Source organism: Arachis hypogaea, chromosome 14 (assembly GCF_003086295.3).
Source record: "Arachis hypogaea cultivar Tifrunner chromosome 14, arahy.Tifrunner.gnm2.J5K5, whole genome shotgun sequence".
Taxonomy (NCBI): Eukaryota; Viridiplantae; Streptophyta; class Magnoliopsida; order Fabales; family Fabaceae; genus Arachis; species Arachis hypogaea.
Genome location: NC_092049.1, coordinates 109,529,853 through 109,549,110, shown reverse-complemented (window position 1 = coordinate 109,549,110; position 19,258 = coordinate 109,529,853). Strand labels below are relative to the sequence as shown.

At 30.3% G+C, this 19,258-nt stretch overlaps 1 protein-coding gene across 2 annotated transcripts; it reads right to left on the bottom strand.

The window, feature by feature from the left end:
- Nucleotides 1-15,390: 15,390 nt before the first annotated feature.
- On the bottom strand, nt 15,391-19,045 carry LOC112743668 (protein trichome birefringence-like 3). Of its 2 annotated transcripts, none has more exons than XM_025792968.3 (6): nt 18,684-19,045; nt 17,867-18,122; nt 17,184-17,355; nt 16,697-16,896; nt 16,430-16,588; nt 15,391-15,904 (listed from the first exon to the last, which is right to left on the bottom strand). In XM_025792968.3, the coding sequence occupies exons 1-6, from the start codon at nt 18,862-18,864 to the stop codon at nt 15,574-15,576; spliced, it is 1,299 nt and encodes a 432-aa protein (XP_025648753.1). In that variant the 5' UTR covers nt 18,865-19,045; the 3' UTR covers nt 15,391-15,573. The 2 variants fall into 2 exon arrangements, with proteins under 2 accessions (XP_025648753.1, XP_025648752.1); XM_025792967.3 differs by having other exon boundaries at nt 17,867-18,125; nt 18,684-19,015.
- Between the last annotated feature and the right edge of the window lie 213 nt (nt 19,046-19,258).

Sequence of the window (19,258 nt, the reverse complement as noted above, 5' to 3'; positions counted from 1 at the left end):
CATAATTATACTAATTTAGAAACATATCTTCATCATAATTATATCAAATCAATATTTAATGCATTATTAAACTACTTATCAATTATATATCAATTGAAAATACTTTTAATAATAATAATAATAATAATAATAATAATGACATCGGTCATGGTAATCATGATAAGAATATTTGATTCTAATCATAAAATATCAAATCTTATGATATTAATAACGCATATTGATTTTAAATCTTTTTAGTCATTTTAATTATATTAATTTTAAAAATATTTATATAATTCTAATTATTATTCATTATTCAATAGTAATAATAATAATAACTTAAAAAATCCCCATATAAACTATTTCAATTAGCTGTGTATTATTTTTAATTCAATCAATTATTTCAACTAATTAATTCAATCAATTATTTCTTAATTTATTTTTTTGAATTCAATAAATCAAATAAAATCAATTATACTAATTGATTTGATTAATTCTTAAAAATATTTTTATTTTATTTATTTCAATACATGAGTTATAACTAATTAGTTATTTAATTTTATTAGGATAAATATCAAATTCTATTCCTAATATAAAAATACAAAATTTTATACATTCCATTTTTATTTTACCACTATAAAAGACCAAATATGCTAGAAGAAAATATCATTTGTTTATCCATTACTCTTTCATTGGGTAGCTTTTACAACAATTCTTTTTCTTCCTATGAGGCGTCGTCGTAAGAAGGCAGCTATCGTGGACACAAACCACAACACACTCTCCAACTCCCGTGCTCATCATTCAGAGCAATATATGATATGTTATCTACGAGGCATTTATAAACCATGGTGTTATCATGTATGCATAAATAAAAAAAAATTCGTATTTAAACTTAAGTCATTTATCTGTTTGTGTGGTATATTGTAGTGTAAAATTACTTTCAATTTGTGTTGTGCAATGATATTATGGTTTGATTTAAGATTTTACTTTAGAACTGTGTTATGATTTTATTTCATCATTTTCTCTTAGATATCGATCAAGTTGACGTATTTTTATTTATTATTATTGAAATGGATGTGATATAAAATTTATAAAAAAAAAATCTCACACTGAATTTATTTTATTATAGTCTTCTATCTCTTCTATTTCATTTTATTTTCTTCTTATTCATTTTTTTTTTGAATATCATATAATCTATTATAATTTATACCAATTAATTAATTATAATTCATTATATCAGTTAGTTTGATTTGTTAAATTATAATATGCATGATAAAATAGATCATTTGTTACCTATAACGTTAATTCTTCTAAAATCTAAGTCTGAATAATTATATTTTTACTTTTTGTTATGAAAAAAATATTATTAATAATTAACCACTCATACTTTTAATCAAAGTGTTTGGATGATTTTTATATTTATTAATATTAATCTACTTAATATACTAAAACTGGATTTTCCCCCAACTAATGAAGGTGAGGTGTTGATCTTTCGTGATTCCGTTTTTCCTCCAAAATGAAAGCACTTTTTTCTATTCTAAATTATTTTATAAAAAATATCTTTATTATAATTATATTATAATTAATATTTAATGAATAATACATAATTATACTAATTTAGAAATATATCTTCATTATAATTATATCAAATCAATATTTAATGTATTATTAAACTACTTATCAATTATATATCAACTGAAAATACTTTTAATAATAATAATAATAATAATAATAATATGATAATGGCACCGGTCGTGGTAATCATGATAAGAATATTTGATTCTAATCATAAAATGATCAAATCTTATGATATTAATAATGCACATTGATTTTAAATATTTTTAGTCATTTTAATTATATTAATTTCAAAAATATTGATATAATTCTAATTCTTATTCATTATCCAATAATAATAATAATAATAATAATAATAATAATAATAATAATAATAATAACTTGAAAAATCTGTATGTAAACTATTTCAATTACCCGTGTATTATTATTAATTCAATCAATTATTTCAACTAATTAATTCAATCAATAATTTCTTAATTTATTTTTTTAAATTTAATAAATCAAATAAAATCAATTATACTAATTATTTTTATCAACTAATTGATTTGATTAATTCTTAAAAATATTTTTATTTTATTTATTTAAATACATGAGTTATAACTAATTAGTTATTTAATTTTATTAGGATAAATATCAAATTCTATTCCTAATATAAAAATACAAAATTTTATTCCTTCCATTTTTATTTTACCACTATAAAAGACCATATATGCTAGAAGAAAATATCATTTGTTTACCAATTACTCTTTCATTGGGTAGCTTATACAACGATTCTTTTTCTTCTTATGAGGCATCGTCGCAAGAAGGCAACTATCGTGGATACAAATCACCACACACTCTTCAACTCCCGTGCTCATCATTCAGAGCAATATATGATATGTTATCCATGAGGCATTTATAAACCATGGTGTTATCATGTATGCATAAACCGATCAGATCGGATAAGTTTTTGACTCAAAACTGATCCAAACCGCACCACGAACTCCCCTAGCGTGGGGCGTTGTGATAGTCACGTGTCACATAACATCTGTCGCAGTAAGTGAGGTTGCATGCTGGTTGTCGGTTCGATTTTTCTTTGTTTTTCATAGGATTCTCCAAGGCGATAGATAAAAAATTAATTTATTGTAGATTATGTTATAAAATAACTAAATAAATAAATAAGGAAGAGGTAACAAATAAAATAAAGAAATATAAAGAGAGAGATATTAATAATGTAGAAAGAAAGAAGAGAATGTTTATTGTTGCTGTGTATTTTTATTCAGAGGCTTAAGCCTCTATTTATAGGTGCACATGATGACATTTTTCAAACTACAATAAATAGAGTCATCCTTGATAAACCAAGTTACATTGGAAATGGGCATCCACATAAGATCTTATCACAACACTCCCCCTTGAATAACCATTTAGGATTATTGCCTCGTTAAAATCTTACTAAAGAAAAACCCAGTGGAAAAAAATTTAGTGAAGGAAAAAGAGTACAATATCATTTAGTGATAGGGACTGCCTCATTAAAAACCTTGTCAAGAAAAACCAATGGAAAAAAACCTGACCAAGGAAAAAAGAGTACAATCTCCCCCTCTTGCCGACATTATTTTATATCTCGAAATCGGCGCATCCCAATCTGATGTACCAATCTTTCAAAAGAAGATTTTGGGAGTGACTTTGTGAATAAATCTGCCAGATTATCACTTGAGCGGATCTGTTGGACATCAATTGTCCCTTGATTTTGAAGATCATGAGTGAAGAAGAATTTGGGAGAAATATGTTTTGTTCTATCACCTTTGATATATCCGCCTTTAAGTTGAGCAATACATGCTGTATTATCTTCAAACAGGACAGTTGGAGCTATCTTCTGATCAATCAGTCCACATGATGACAGAATATATTGGATCACACTTCTCAGCCAAAAATACTCGCGACTAACTTCATGTATCGCTAGCATTTCAGCATAATTAGAGGATATTGCTGCAATCGTCTGTTTCGTGGACCTCCATGATATAGCTGTACCACCATATGTGAATATGTATCCTATTTGAGATCTCCCTTTATGTGGATCAGACAAATATCCAATATATGTATAGCCAACTAATTGTGACTTGGATCCATAGGGATAAAAAAATCCCATATCAACCGTTCCATGAAGATATCGAAAGATCTGTTTGATTCCACTCCAATGTCTTATGGTTGGAGAGGAACTATATCTTACTAGTAAATTCACAGCAAATGATATATCAAATCGTGTATTATTTGCAAGATACATTAGTGTGCCAATAGCACTAAGATATGGTACTTCAGGACCAAGGATATCTTCATTCTCTTCCTTAGGACGGAATTGATCATTTTCCACATCCAAAGATCTTACGATCATTGGGGTACTCAAGGGATGTGACTTATCCATATAAAATCTTTTCAAGATCTTATTTGTGTATGTTGTTTGATAAATAAAGATCCCATTTTTTATATGCTCGATCTGCAGGCCGCGACAAAATTTAGTTCTTCCAAGATCTTTCATCTCAAACTCTTCTTTTAGAGTTTTTATAATTGTTGGAATCTTTTCAGGAGTTTCAATGATATTTAAATCATTAATGTATACAATAATTATAATGAACTCAGATGCAGATTTCTTTATGAAAACACATGGACAGATATCATCATTCTTGAATCCGTTTTTGGCTAAATACTTAGTAAGACGATTATACCACATTCGTCCAGATTGCTTTAGACCGTATAAAGATCTTTGCAATTTGACTGAGTATAACCCTTGTGAATATTCATTGGATGGTTTAGATATCTTTAGTCCTTCAGGGACTTTCATATAGATATCCCGATCTAATGAGCCGTATAAGTAGGCTGTTACCACATCCATTAAATGCATATGCAGTTTATGATATGCAGATAAACTGACCAAATAACGCAATGTTATCGCATCCATTACAGGGAAATACGTTTCTTCATAATCTATACCGGGCCTTTGTGAAAAACCTTGTGCCACAAGTCGGGCTTTGTAGCGCACAACTTCATTTTTCTCATTTCGTTTTCTCACAAATACCCATAGGTATCCAACAGGTTTTACATCTTCTGGTGTACGGATTACAGGTCCAAAGACTTCACGTTTTGCAAGTGAGTCTAATTCAGCCTTCATGGCTTCTTTCCATTTTGACCAATCATTCCTTTGTCGACATTCTTCGACTGATCTTGGCTCAAGATCCTTACTTTCATGCATGATATTTAATGCCACATTATATGCAAATATTTCATTGACAATTGTCTTATTTCAGTCCCATTTCTCTCCTGTAAAGACATAATTTATCGAGATCTCGTCATTTTCACAATTTTCAGGTACCTGAATGTCTTCTGACGTTAAAATTATATCAGAATTTTGGACAACTGCAGGTGTCTCTACTATGTCTTTTTCAACAGGAATATTATTTACCTCTTTTCGCTTTCGAAGATTTTTATCTTTGGAACCGACAGGCCTGCCACGCTTCTGGCGTGAATTTGCTTCAGTGGCTACTTGTCCTACTGGGACATCGATTCGAATTGGGACATTTTTCGCTAGTATATAAGATTTGGTTATCCTCTTTGTATCGAAAAATGCATCAGGCAATTCATTTGCTATTCTTTACAAATGTAGAATCTTTTGAACTTCTAGTTCACATTGCCCTGATCGAGGATCTAAATGCATCAACGATGATGCATTCCAATTAAGTTCCTTTTCAGGAAACTTATTCTCTCCCCCTAATGTTGAAAACTTTGATTCATCAAAATGACAATCTGCAAATCGGGCTTTAAATATATCTCCAGTTTGTATCTCAAGATACCTCACTATAGAGGGAGAATCATATCCAATATATATCCCCAATTTTCTCTGGGGTCCCATTTTGGTGCGATTAGGTGGTGCAATGGGAACATATATCGCACATCCAAATATTCTTAAATGTGCTACTGCAAGAGCACATTCGAGGCATGGAAGGTCGAGAAAGTTTTCTCTGACATATTGGGTTTAAGGAGGTATCACCGTTTTTTGATGATTGTACATTTCTTCAAGGTCTTTCCATAGATCTGCAGGATCTTTTAATGTGGGATATTCATTTTTCAATCATACGTCAAGATGACGATGAAGGAAAATCATAACTTTGGCTTTATCCTTCTGGGATGTATTATTTTCAGCCTTAATGGTATCTCCAAGATCTATTGAATCAAGATGAATTTTAGCATCTAACATCCATGATAAATAATTGTTTCCAAATATATCAAAAGCATTATATTCAAGATGAGAGAGTTTCGACATAATGAAAATTTGTTATCTGAAGTCTTCCTAAAATTTCGTTAGAGTTTTGTGCTGATAACGTGTTATAAAATAACTAAATAAATAAATAAGGAAGAGGTAACAAATAAAATAAAGAAATATAAAGAGAGAGATATTAATAGTATAGAAAGAAAGAAGAGAATGTTTATTGTTGCTGTGTGTTTTTATTTTATTTATAAGTGCACATGATGACATTTTTTAAACTACAATAAATGAAGTCATCCTTAATAAATTAAGCTACATTGGAAATGGACATCCAAATAAGATCTTATCACAATATATTAGAATTTTATTGAAGAGTTTGTTGTTATCTAATAGGTTACTATATTCACAAAGTGGATTCTGATTAAAGTTTAATGAAGATAAGAAAGCTATTGGGCTTTTTGGTATTTGCAGAGAAGCACTTTTGGTGAGCTTAAGTGTTAATAGAATTTTTGAATTGGTGTTTGGAGGGCGTGCATTGGTTGTTATAATTTTTGTGGATTGGCAAATTTTGGTCGGATGGCTTTAGAAAAGAAAAATAAATCCAGGAATTAAAAAGAAAAGAAGAAAAAATAAATTAATGCTGTTAAGGTTCTAGACTAAAGAAAAATTAAGTTTATAAAAGATTACACAGAGAAATGGATAATTTAATACGGTTACCTCGTCACGTTCCTTCGCCAACAACAAAGACTAACCAAGGCCCCTTTCTTACCCTAAGCCCTTAGGCCTTAATATTGTATTGTTTCATGCTAATAATAAGAAATTTCTTTTTCTTGTTCTTGTTTGAAATTAAATCTTTTTTATGTTAAAAATAGATTAAATATTATTTTTTTCACATTTAATATTATGTCTTTTAGGGAATAAAAAAATAATGTATGATATTTTTCATGTATTATATTATATTATATTATATTTTATATATTAACAGTAAATTTAATATTATATTCATATATAATATTATAATTTCGTTTTAATAACATATAAGATGAAAGAATCTTTTCAGTCATATTAAAATTTAGTATTATAAATATTTTTTAAATTAATTTAAAAAATACAAACCCTGATATTTATTGATAAAAAATCTAAACTTATTATTATTATTATTATTATTATTATTATTATTATTAATGGATGAGTTAGTCGGAGTCGGGCTTTTTCACACTTTTGGAAAAATAATTGTTTATATTCACACAATGTGGACATATGACATTTATCAATGAACGTTGTTGTTGTTGTTGATCATATTTTGGATCGGCTATTTTTGTCGTTCTTGAGCTCAAATTCATTATTATGATAGTCCACAAAATTTTAAAGGCAAACCAAAAATCCGGTCCAATTATGCTTTACTAAAAAATTATCTCTGAAACACCAAAAACAGTCTAATTGATTAATGATCATATCAATCACTGCGTAAACTACTATTATCATCATACTTTCCACTATACTTTCTGCCACTACTGAGGAAGCTGTCTGAAAATCTTAGAGCATATAGAACATGTGTCCTCTCCCAATTACGCCAACACATTTCAGCAGATGAGAAAAAAATTTTCTTTCCTCAAAGTAGCATAACCCTTAAAAGTTCACAAACAAATTTAAACATAATAACAAACACATTAATTAACTCAGAAAACAGTAAACACACTAAATTAATCCATGAATCATGATGTGTATTGTTCTCAACCTTAAAAATAAGGCAGATCAAAACGAAATATAAAATTAACTTAGAGAAAGTTCGATTACATGAAGTCGAAACTCATAAAAGAAAAACAACACTTATATACGTATAGAAAAGACCGATCTACTTTGCTGACATTTTTTTAATTTAGCAAAAAAGAACATCGAAAGTTGTCAAAATGATAAAAAAAATTTCAATTAAACAATTGTACCAACTAAGATATTTTTCAAATAACACAGATCATTCGTACCAAAAAACCACCACTAAAATAGTGGAGAAAGGTTTTTAAATAAAATAAAAAAGTTGTTCAAATTATAACTACGACAAAATAAAAATGGTTCAAAATTAACTACTTCAAAAATTCAAGACCCACACATCGGGCCATTTAAAACTACAAAAGTTGAAAGAAGTTACAAAAAATTGAGTTTTTCTCTTGTGACAGCATCCTCGGCTAGGGGTGAAGGATTACCATGTGTTTATAACACGCAGTGGAAGAAAAAAAGGTAATCCTAAAAATCTATTTTGTGCTTAAATTTTATTCTAATAATGTAATATATGTATAGATCAGATCTAAATACCTTTAGACGCTTTAATAAAAATTTTATTTTTCGATTGTACGAAGACTCTATGCGTATCCACACCGAGACCAATCTTTGTTGTCAACTCCTTGACCAATGGACATCTGGTCTAAATTGAGAAACCTTTTGCAACTCTTTGCACGCCATAAAATTCTTCTCCAAGAATTAGGCTCACATACGTTTATGTGTGTAGAGGTAAAAAAATAAAACTCTTGTTATTCTCATCTGTCACTTTCCTCTACCCTTGGCATACATATATATAGTATGAAATTTGTTACTGATTTTAAATTTGATTCTCAATTCAAATTTAAATTATATCTTTAAATTCCAAATCTGAATCCTTTAAATTTTATAAATCATATCATAACAATTTAAAACATAATCGATTTGGATCTCATCCAAATTTATAATTCAAATTCAGAAATAGAATAACTAATTATTCTCAAATCTCATTTAATATTCTCAATTATCATATTATTATTATATTCTTGGTGCTAGCAAAGAATATAATAATATTCCATTTGAATTAATATAATTATTTATTTGATCAAATCAAAATAATAATTAAATAATTCTATAGCAAAGATTAGAACACTCGTTAGTGTGTGACCCCATAGGTTCAATACTAAGCGGGTAGTAAATTAGTCATACTAAATTTACTAATCAAGGTTGGCGTCTAGCAGCACTCCTCAACAACCCGATAGTATGAAGTAATATATTTTTACTAAGAACCTCAGAAGAACAAAGTATAATTCTTTCCATCTTTTCAGCTCTTGGTTAACCCTTAGAGTATGATTTAATTGTCAAACTCTAACTTGTTACCATTATTATAATGAACTGTGAATGACCTAAGAAACTCATTTCTTCATTCATTCAATCCCCTTGGCCAAGGTTTTATTCATCTCAATCATTATAATCTAGAGCTCAAACTCTTTACCGAGAGTTGACGGATTCCTTATTGACTAATCATTAATTCTACAAGTATTTAAATCATACCTAATATCCATTCAACTAGCACCCTAGGGTATTAGGTGTCCAAAATCAAAGTATAATAAATACATTGTTAATTTCTATGACAGTCGCAGGTCAAAGGAAACTCTATTATTATGTTCATCTTGAGAATATCCTATTGACAAATATACGGTAATTATAACCATTAAGAATTCTCAGAGTGAGTCAGTTCAATGGTCATATCTCTATATGCACCATATATATATATATATATATATATATATATATATATATATATATATATATAGATCTTTTCGGATTATTAATGTCCTTTTTAATAATCCTATGACCAAGAACAATTTAGATTAAATTATAAAAGATTTATCTCTCAATATTATGATCACTATCACAATAATAAATCTCTAAATTTAATCATAGACCTTATTATATTAACATTTTAATATAATAACAATAACAAATTATTTGACATATGATTGATTGGATTGTGGTCATACTCCTTATTCCCAACAAGAGGGAAAAAGGTCGGGGAATATTCAGATACTGGCACTGTGGGAATTGGACGAGTTGGAGAAGGAAGGGGCTCGCCAGTGGATTGAGGATCGGGAATTTGAGAAGTCTTTTCGAGCTGTTCCCCTGAGGTATTTGGATCGGGCGCATGGATGTCCTCCTCATCATCTGGAGCAGAGACGATTTTTCCGTCTACCACTATATTGTCTGGGCTGATGAGGGAAAGGTCCATCTCGGGAGTAATAACTCGAAACTGAGATTTCAGGTTTTCAACCAACTCGTCCATACCCTCAGCCACAGACTCCTCAAGCTCTGCATACCTGTCCCGAGCTTTAGTAACCTCATCAACCAAATCAAGTTTTTCCCCAAAATTTGGGTATAACTCTCTTCGACCTTCTTCTTTAAACCCTCTGACATGGCTAGAGCAGCCTCCACTTGTTTGACTTTAGCCATAGCTTTACCAAGGTTGAAGAGTAGTCTGTATCTCTCTTTTACCAACTTCTTCTTGGACTCCTTCAAGGAGGCCACTTCAGCCTGTGAGGCCACCAAGGAGCTTTGAGTGGCATTGAGGAGAGTTGTTTCCAACTCCCTAGCTAAGGTTGCATAAATGCCGGCGTCCAAACTCCACCTCGAGCCAAGAGCTAAAGGTAGTTTTTGATAGAAACATCATCCATGCTGATATAACTATGTGGAAGGATGTACTTTTCACTCTAAGCAAAGCCGTTAAAGCCCTGCTCATATATACTCCCCGACTTTGAGGTCTTGCGCCTTTTAGGATTCAGTTCGGTAGTAGAGGGGTGGAGGACGAATTGTTTGTTTGGCCGAGCCGGGAGGAAGAGTTGATTAAGAGGTTGGATCCGGGATAATTTTTAAAGAAGACGACGCACCCTAGTCCGACTTCGAGGGTGAGGATAGGTTGGCAGTTTCACCACCTTCCTTCAACTGTATGCTCCGTGCAACAACATTCTTCCTAGTAGCTCGGAGAATTTTCATGGCAGCCAACTTGGGAGCCATCCTTTCTGTAATACCCATATCAGGGTACATTAGTCATCAACACAATTTTACAAAGCAAAATCTATAAAAGGAAGAGAAAACTGCCTAGCTCATACTGAAGCTGGCTCGGGTTCCCTAAATACCTTTTTGTATAAAGGAGCACAGCCCCAAAACTCCTGAAATACCTCGACCATACTCTCTTCTACCTCGTCTAAGTCATCCAAACTTGACTATCACAGGATTTTCTTCCCAATACAAAGGAAAAATAGTCTCATCCCCATCATTCAAGAAAGAAGGTCGGACACCCTCTGCAACTCGGACCTTAAAGAAATAATTTTTAAAGTCGTAGAATGACTCATCAAAAATAGCGAAAATCTTCCTACCCTGAATAGCATGGGAAGAGAGCCAACCTTGTTTTTTAGAACTAAAGTGTTTGGTGAGCACGAAGAGGTAAAAGAAGACTTTAAGAGAAGGTTAGACATCTAGTTCCCGACAAAAAAGTTGGTATATTTTTAAGATGCCCCAAGAATTGGGATGCAATTGGGTAAGGAAAATATTGCAGAATTTAAGGACCTCGAACTCAAACTCAGAAAAAGAAAAAGTAACCCTTAACTTCGTGAAAAAACAGTCATAGACATATATGAAATGCCATTCCAACCTATCAAGTCGGGGGAAGCAGATCCTTTCCTCAGGGTCAGCAATAACAATCTCATAGCTCCTCTCATCCTATCGACTTAAACATAACCTAAGAGGTCGGGCACGACAAGGGTGGTTCAACCCTACTTATCTGAATAAGTAACTACCTCCTAAAATACACTGACAGAACCTCATGTATATTCAGAACCAAATCTACTAAAAATTTGCTTAAAATCCTTGCTAACTTAAGCATTGGAGTCTCTTGCAGGTATCACCCCCACCTCCTCACAAGGAACTCGGACGGCGGCACCTCGTCACCAACACAAGTCAGACGCTGCCTCAAAAGAAGTCTGGACCTTACGTTCAGGCTCAAATCATCGTTTCAGGTATCCCTTGGAACACACCCTTTGAAGTAGTTCACCTTTATTGGTGGATAAATGTTCCTCTTTTCTAGGGAATCCAATGATATCTCCTTTTTAGAAAGGTGGGAGATATCTTAGGAGTTAGTTATTTATTCAGAAGGAGGCTGAGCTGTCTTTGTTATGCCCGACCTCTATGAAGTTGGGTAGGGGTAGAGAAAGCCACCCTTTTGGGTGGACTTTCTTCTTTTTGGGCCCGACTTTATGTTTTTAGGCTAGGGTATGAACACGTATAATCCTTTGATGTTTGGAAAGTAAACATTCAAAAGTCATCCTGATTTTCATTGTGTTTGAAAATTCTGTTCATATAACTTGGCAACAACTTAAATCCATTGTCAAATTTTAAATTTTGAAAAAAATAAAAATAAATCTGAAAATATATGTAATATAAACAAAGACTTGGTGAAGCATCACTTCCCATGAATCATGGTGCGTATAATTCTAAGCCAGCCCTAAAAACTATTTCAAAGAAGGATTTAAATCCCTGTAAACTCAAAAAACACGCTAAACTCAGAAAAATTACTAACAATCCAACAATAATTAAATTAGAAGTCAGAACAAAATTAACATTAACTAAGAAGCAGTAGAGGCTTACCAATAGAGAGAGAGAGAGAGAAAGAGAGAGAAAGAGAGACAGAGAGAGAGAGAACCACCGCTACGCTGAGAAGAAGATTGTGATGGAGAAACGAAGAGTGCCAGATAGAAAACAAACGACGGGAGCGATATGAGAGATGGGAGAAAACAAAAGACCCGTGGGTTCCATGCACGTGAGCGACATCAACAAAAGAAGTGGGAGGCTTGGTTGAGGCTAGGCTGATGGTGACAACACCCTCCAGCTAACGGAGAGTAGCTCGACGATGAAGAAGGCATGGCATGGGGTTGAGTGGCTACTAGGGTTTAGGTCTCTCTTCTCTTATGTGGTGTGGGAGATGGGCGAGAGACTGAGAAGTGAGAATGGCTGAGAGATTGAGCAGTGTGAGACTGTGGGCTTTTAATTTTTTTTCATTAATTAAAATAACGTTTTAGCACATACTAGTGGGGTGGACAAATTCCAAAAAAAGGACCGATTCACACGAATTGTCAGCTAACTATCAGTTTAATCGATTTTTTTAATTAATTTTCTGCTAGACAAATATTCAAGTTAAGCGAATCGCTCGAATGATTGATTCTTAATTAATTTGATTGAACCGACTGATCCAATTCGATTTTTAAAGCTATGAATGAGAGTTTGTAAAGCAAAAATAAAATACACAAAATACGAACTAAGGAAAGTGGCAATTGTCTAAAGAAGAGAGATATCTCAAATGATAAAAGAATAGGTTATCGTTTAAATTGGACTGAGTGATTTTGGGGTTTTTTTTTTAGTCTAAACACTAGTTTTTACTACCAACAATTTTATTATCTCTCGAATTATGCTGGAAGTTTTCAATTTTTCCCGATCAACAAGACCGATCCCGACAATTATATAAATGAGAAATTACATAAACTTCCTTGAATTGTTTTTACTTTTCTTTTTTTTTTTAAATAAATTATATTTACCTTTTTTCATATTTTTTTATTTTAATAAAAATCTAAAATCTTATTTTTAAAAATTTTAGTAGTTAAACTAAATAGTACTACAGAAATAAACATACATTCCATCCATTGGTGGCGCATATAAGACAAGTAATTCTTTCCTTTTTTTTTTAATAATCGGAAGTTAAATCTTAAAACTTAAGTGACAATGACTTCTAAGCCCTCGGTTTATTTTTCTTTTCATTCTTATCTCTCTTGTTTTATATAAAACTATAAAAGTTTAATTTAATCTCTTCAATATAGATATACTTTTTTCTTCCTCCGTCATAATACACGTAGCATGTTCCTAAACCGAATCATATATAAAAAAGTATAAGGGTGTGTTTGGATTTGTGTTGGAGAAAAGAGAAGCTCGTTTGAGTTTCTTGAAAGCTTTATCTTTATGTTTGGCAATATTTTTATGCTGTAAACGCAGAAGTGATTTCTGCTTTCAACCCAGGTTTACCAAAAGCTAAAAATTCTAGCTTTTCCGTTCACCTTTTCACGTTGGATTGAACTTTAGGTTCTATGTACTAATTATGTCCTTCGTTATTCATATGTTTATTTTTTTTATAGTACTTTTTTCTAATACTCTCTTATGTATATTATTATTTTTTATAAAATTTCTGTTTTTTTATATGAGTTCTTTTACTGTTATTGTTATTTCTTTTTTGTATGGAATATTTTTTTTACTTTGTATTATAATTCTATTAATCCTATTAGAATACTAAAAAATATTGAGAGTACTAAAAAAAATATTAAAATTTATTTAAATATTTAAAATAAAATTATAAGAACATAAAATAATTATTTAAATTCATGTCCTTTTTTGTAATTTTTTATCTAAAAGTGATTTTGAATAATGTAATCCAAACAATATTTAGTTTATTATAATCCATTTTAAATAAGAATTACCAAACATAAATCACGTTAATACTAACTCACTTTTGATCAAAATCAATTCTACAAAATCAATTTTATACAAACCTCAGTTTGCAAACTGTAATCCAAACACACACTAAGTAGACAATAAAAATATTAAATAATATAAATAATTGATATATTAAATGTTCATTTTATTAGATATGTAGATAACTATTCTAATATTAAGATTTAGGTAGATAATTTAAAAATATAGTGTGTTTTGATTTAATTGATAGTTATTTATATTGTTCAAGAAAGTTATTGATTACCTAACATTACCCATCATATATATAAATTTATGTTATATATTCGCATTCAATACAATTTACACTTTTGCAAATATAATTCGATTTGTAAGATGATAAAATTCAATTTTATTTACATTTTAATTGTATTGGATCGTGGATATTACATCTATAACCACGGATTTAATTTGCATATTCGAACCAAATAATAAATAAGTAATATATATATATATATATATATATATATATATATATATATATATATATATGTTGTATTTATATTTTATTTCAATTAATAATTATTATTCATATATGTTGTATTATTTTATTTTTATTATTTAAAAAAAATTGATTTATTAATATTTTAAAAGTAAACATGTTTAAAAGAGTGAAAAAAGAAGAATTTATTAGAGTAAAAAATGAAATTTTGTTGACATTTTTTATAGAAATAAGTTTTTTTAATATATTTTTATTTTGCCGATATATCTGATATCTGATCCGATTCGATCCGTAAATCGGATCTGAGCATAAAAAAATGCAGATATTAGATTCAATTCGATCAAATTAGTTTAGTGCAAATCAGATCGAGATTTTGATCATATCCGATTCGATTCGATCCGCGAACACTCCTAAATAGACATTCTCGCCACTAAAATAGTGACAATTTTTTGGGGTAAAATCACAATTATTTTTCTATTAGAGCATTAGAAATTTTACAAAAGACTTATCTTGTATTCATGCAAATTATTTTAGTGGTTATTTTCATAAAAACATTTTTATATAAAGATCATATTACAAACTATTTTATTTTATTTTTTTACCAAAGATATGAGACTCGAACCCGCAACCTCTTAATTGAGTATATGGAGACTATGCCATTTGAGCTATATATTACAAACTATTTAAGAGTTCATAATATCATCTTTACATAAAGATATTTTCATAAAAATAACCACTAATTATTTCATGCAAAAGACTTGAACTTGAAAATATTGATTAAAAAAAAATCAATAATTCCAATTGATATTTTGATGCCTGACAATTTGGTGCTCTTTTAATCTGCTAATGGAATTTGCATTATGGTAGTCATGATTTACCCATTTTTATATCAATCAATTTGGCAACGGCAGAAGAATATACATACACAAAATACATGACATCTGCATGTCACCATAGAATAATAAAAAAAAAGGCCATGGCATGGAAGCTTTTTACTATACATTTGTTATAACATTGCCAATAATATTTGATTCCATGTGTCTGGTATTCCAGGCAAACACCAATGTATGCAATCTGCATTTTGGGGATTGGCCCTTTCTTCCTCAGTTAGCAATTTGCCTCCAGTTTCAGTGTAAACTGAAGAGTGGCCATCAATTCTGTATTCTGAGATCTGTGTTATGTTTATAACACTCACTGGAACCTTCATTTTCTTCATCACTCTGGACACTACATTCATTATGTCCTTGTTAGAACCAGTTCCCCAGTGATTCTTTTTCCTCACAGGCTTTGTCTCATTGAAACATTTCACACCTTCCATGTTGCCCCAATCTTCACTTCTATTAACAAAAATAATTTAAGTCTTTTAGTTCCAATTTTTAGCTCCAAAAATTGGTGCCTTTTTTTGTTTTTGTTAAATAGTAAGGTGGAAAATTGCATGCAATTATCTTCATGCAAAGTTGATAATTGACACATTAGATGACAATTTAATCAAATATATCAAATCATCTAATGATTCTCAATTATCAACTTTACATGAAGATAATTGCATTTAAGTCTTTGCCAAATACTAATAGGTCACATATCAATTGTCTATCAAATATTTTATGAAGACAAATTAACGATAGAAACTAAAACTTAAACCGAGTATTTTGATTTTTTGTCTGAACCAAAACGAATACATAATTACATATTTTACTGAAATCCCAAACTAAATTACACTTTAATTGTTAGGTTCTTTGGATATTTCATAACTCTTTTCACCGAATTTCTAGGTGCAACTCATAGGATTATTAGTTAAGGTACTTCGGTACTTGTAATTGTAAAAGATGAAATTGTAGTTTTGATAAGAACAAGAAATAGACCTTGAGTGTGTAGGAGACATTGTTGTGAAGAAGACCTTGGTTTTGTTTGGATTGATAGTTGAGTCAACCCAATTGGCCCAAGTCTTCAAAGCTAACTTGTAAGCAATTGAGTTGTCCAATTCTTCATACCCTTTTTCTCCATTTGCAAATGAACCCCACCTTAAAATTAACAAACTACATGTTAGAACCATTTTTTTTTACACTTCATATAATCTTTGAGAAGAGAAAATTTGATGATTATGTATCTTGGAAAGAAAGAAAATTTACAGTGATTTAATCTTAGCACTGCTCATCCACCAAACATAGGTATTGAAAACAAGAATGTCCACTGCTGTCCAATTTTTGGCTCTGTCCATGATAGCATCCACTTTTATTATCCTCTTCTTTGGATCTCCTATGATATCAACATCAGAGTTGGACTCTACTATGTATGGAGCCCAGTAGAATTCTATAGTAGCATTGTATTGCTGTCAAAAAAAAGGAAAAAAAAAAAAGAAGAAGAAAGAAAGGTAACAAATAAGTTACAACTTAATTATGAGAATAACTAATAATAATTAGTAATTATAACTAATGTGACATCTAACTACTTAACTAATTCATTGATATATCTAATACAAAGATTAATATGTTATATTTAAGGAAATCTCTAAGTAATTATAATTAATGTGACATCTCATATACATGGTTGATTGAGAACTAGAAGAAGAGCCTATGTTTAAAGGAACCGAAATGCTTGAGTTACATATTTCAATACCATAGCTTTGAAGACCGAGTGAATATTTCTTCTTTCCATAGATTTCTGGTCTTGAGGTATGATCCATTCCACCAAACAAACAAAAGATTCCCATTGGTTTCTTTGTAGTGAATCCCCAACAAACATCAGCCTTTTTCCTTGAAGCTTTCTCAGAGCTAGCTCAGGATTGAATCTACAACAAAAGTTAGCCATTTCTTGGTTACGTATATTAAGAAAAAGTTTCCCACAGAAAAGAATTTATAAGGGTAACAAAATTTATATATTAACAAAATAATTTAATTTAAATGTATTATTATTGTAAAACAATTTTACATATGTATTTAATTATATAATGTTACGTCAGCAAAAATTATATTTTTATACATTAGAGCAATACAAAATAAATATGTACATAAAATACAAGTGTTGGCATGTTTGGTAGTGAAATTATATAATATTTTAAAAAAATTATGGAATCCACATGTTTGACCATTCATTTTTGTTCTCACTCGATATATTCTGTATACAATTATTGCAATCTATCCGAGAGTGGTACCCTTTATATTAATTACATAAATAATCATCTAAAAGAACAGATGTAATTGAACGATTCTGTAAAACATTTTATACTAGATTAAAATTAAACTAATCTATTGTTATAAAAAGAAAAAGAGAGATACAGGAACAAAGATCATGAAATTTACCTTGGCAAGTTGCAATCTTCCGGCTGCCATTCCCAGTGCATGTAATCATTATCATTTCTTCCATTTTTGACACAAGAAAACTGCCTCTCTATATAGGGGCAGCTTATGTCAGAATATAGTGGCTTTATTGAATGGTTGAAAACCCATTTTCCATTTGCAACATTGCATTCTCCAGCATCAAAATCAAACCTGTCATCAACCCATGATGCATTCACAACCTCTTTTCCAACCTCCTCCTCCTTTACTCTTTTATCGTCTGCTAAAATAATCATGATATGATAAAAACATTTCATTAATTACTATCATATATTGTTAGAATCAGAACTAACTCTTGTTTTGTTCAATTCAGCTTATCACAGTAGCAGATCTTAAAAAATTGGATAACGGAGGCAAAAATTTTATGTAAATAGAATTAAAATTTTTGTATAATTTTTATTTTAGTGTGGGATCAAACATTAAAAAAGAAGAAAAACGCAAATTGAGAAAAATATATGTACATATATACTTCAAAACAAAATTTCAAATTGTAACAAGGGACTAAATGGTAGTATTATACATATGTATTTTTCTGTGACGGACTGACACTTGTTTCGCATAACAAAATTGCTATCTACAAATAAAAATCAGTTATCATATATTTATATATAAATACATATGTTATTTAATTTATTTTCAATGTGCATTTTGTATTCGCAGGTGATTTTTAGTGATCGAGTAATATAGTTGTTATACATATATAGAAAGAAAGGGACTAGCAATGATAAAGTTATCTCCCAACTTGAGTCGACTAAACTCATAAGAAGAATAATAGACTTACTAGATTTGGGTTCGGTGTTCTTTCTTGGACAAAAAGGCTTGAGCTTGAGAATTGAGATTGATGAAAAGGAACTGAATTTCTCAGCATACAACAGAGCCATGAAGACAAGAACACATAGAATGATGATAATGGTTGTCAGAGGAAGCTTTACTATTCCTACTCTAGGAGGCTTCATCATCATGATTACCCTGATGAAGAATGAAGAATTGAAGCTCAAAGATTGTAAGATGAAACTAAAAAAGAGGCTGAATTATTGTTGCAAGGCAAAAACAACAGAATGATGAGGACATTGTAGGGGTGAGAGGGTTTACAGGGTGAGAGAGGTTTTATGCAAATTTTGAGTAGGAGTGAAGTTAAAGCATAGTATTCTTGTTTTGCTTAGGACTAATTAAAATTTAGTAAAATATGGATGAGAAAGGGTAGTGGAGGTTAAAGAATGAATTGAAAGGCTAACATATTTGGCACTACTACCCTACCATCATGCATATTTATTTACACACGCATAATGCATTCTCTGTTTATATATTGTGATTTAGACTCTAATATTTTATCACATGGGAAATTATACTATGTTA

What these genes read in the sequence shown, in the direction of transcription:
- LOC112743668 (XM_025792967.3), bottom strand. Translation starts at nt 18,864, where the DNA reads ATGATGATGAAGCCTCCTAGAGTAGGAATAGTAAAGCTTCCTCTGACA. An exon ending in GAACACCGAACCCAAATCTA is followed by an intron (nt 18,126 to 18,683) that starts GTAAGTCTATTA and finishes TGATTATTTTAG; the next exon opens with CAGACGATAAAAGAGTAAAG. An exon ending in GAAGATTGCAACTTGCCAAG is followed by an intron (nt 17,356 to 17,866) that starts GTAAATTTCATG and finishes CTTTTGTTGTAG; the next exon opens with ATTCAATCCTGAGCTAGCTC.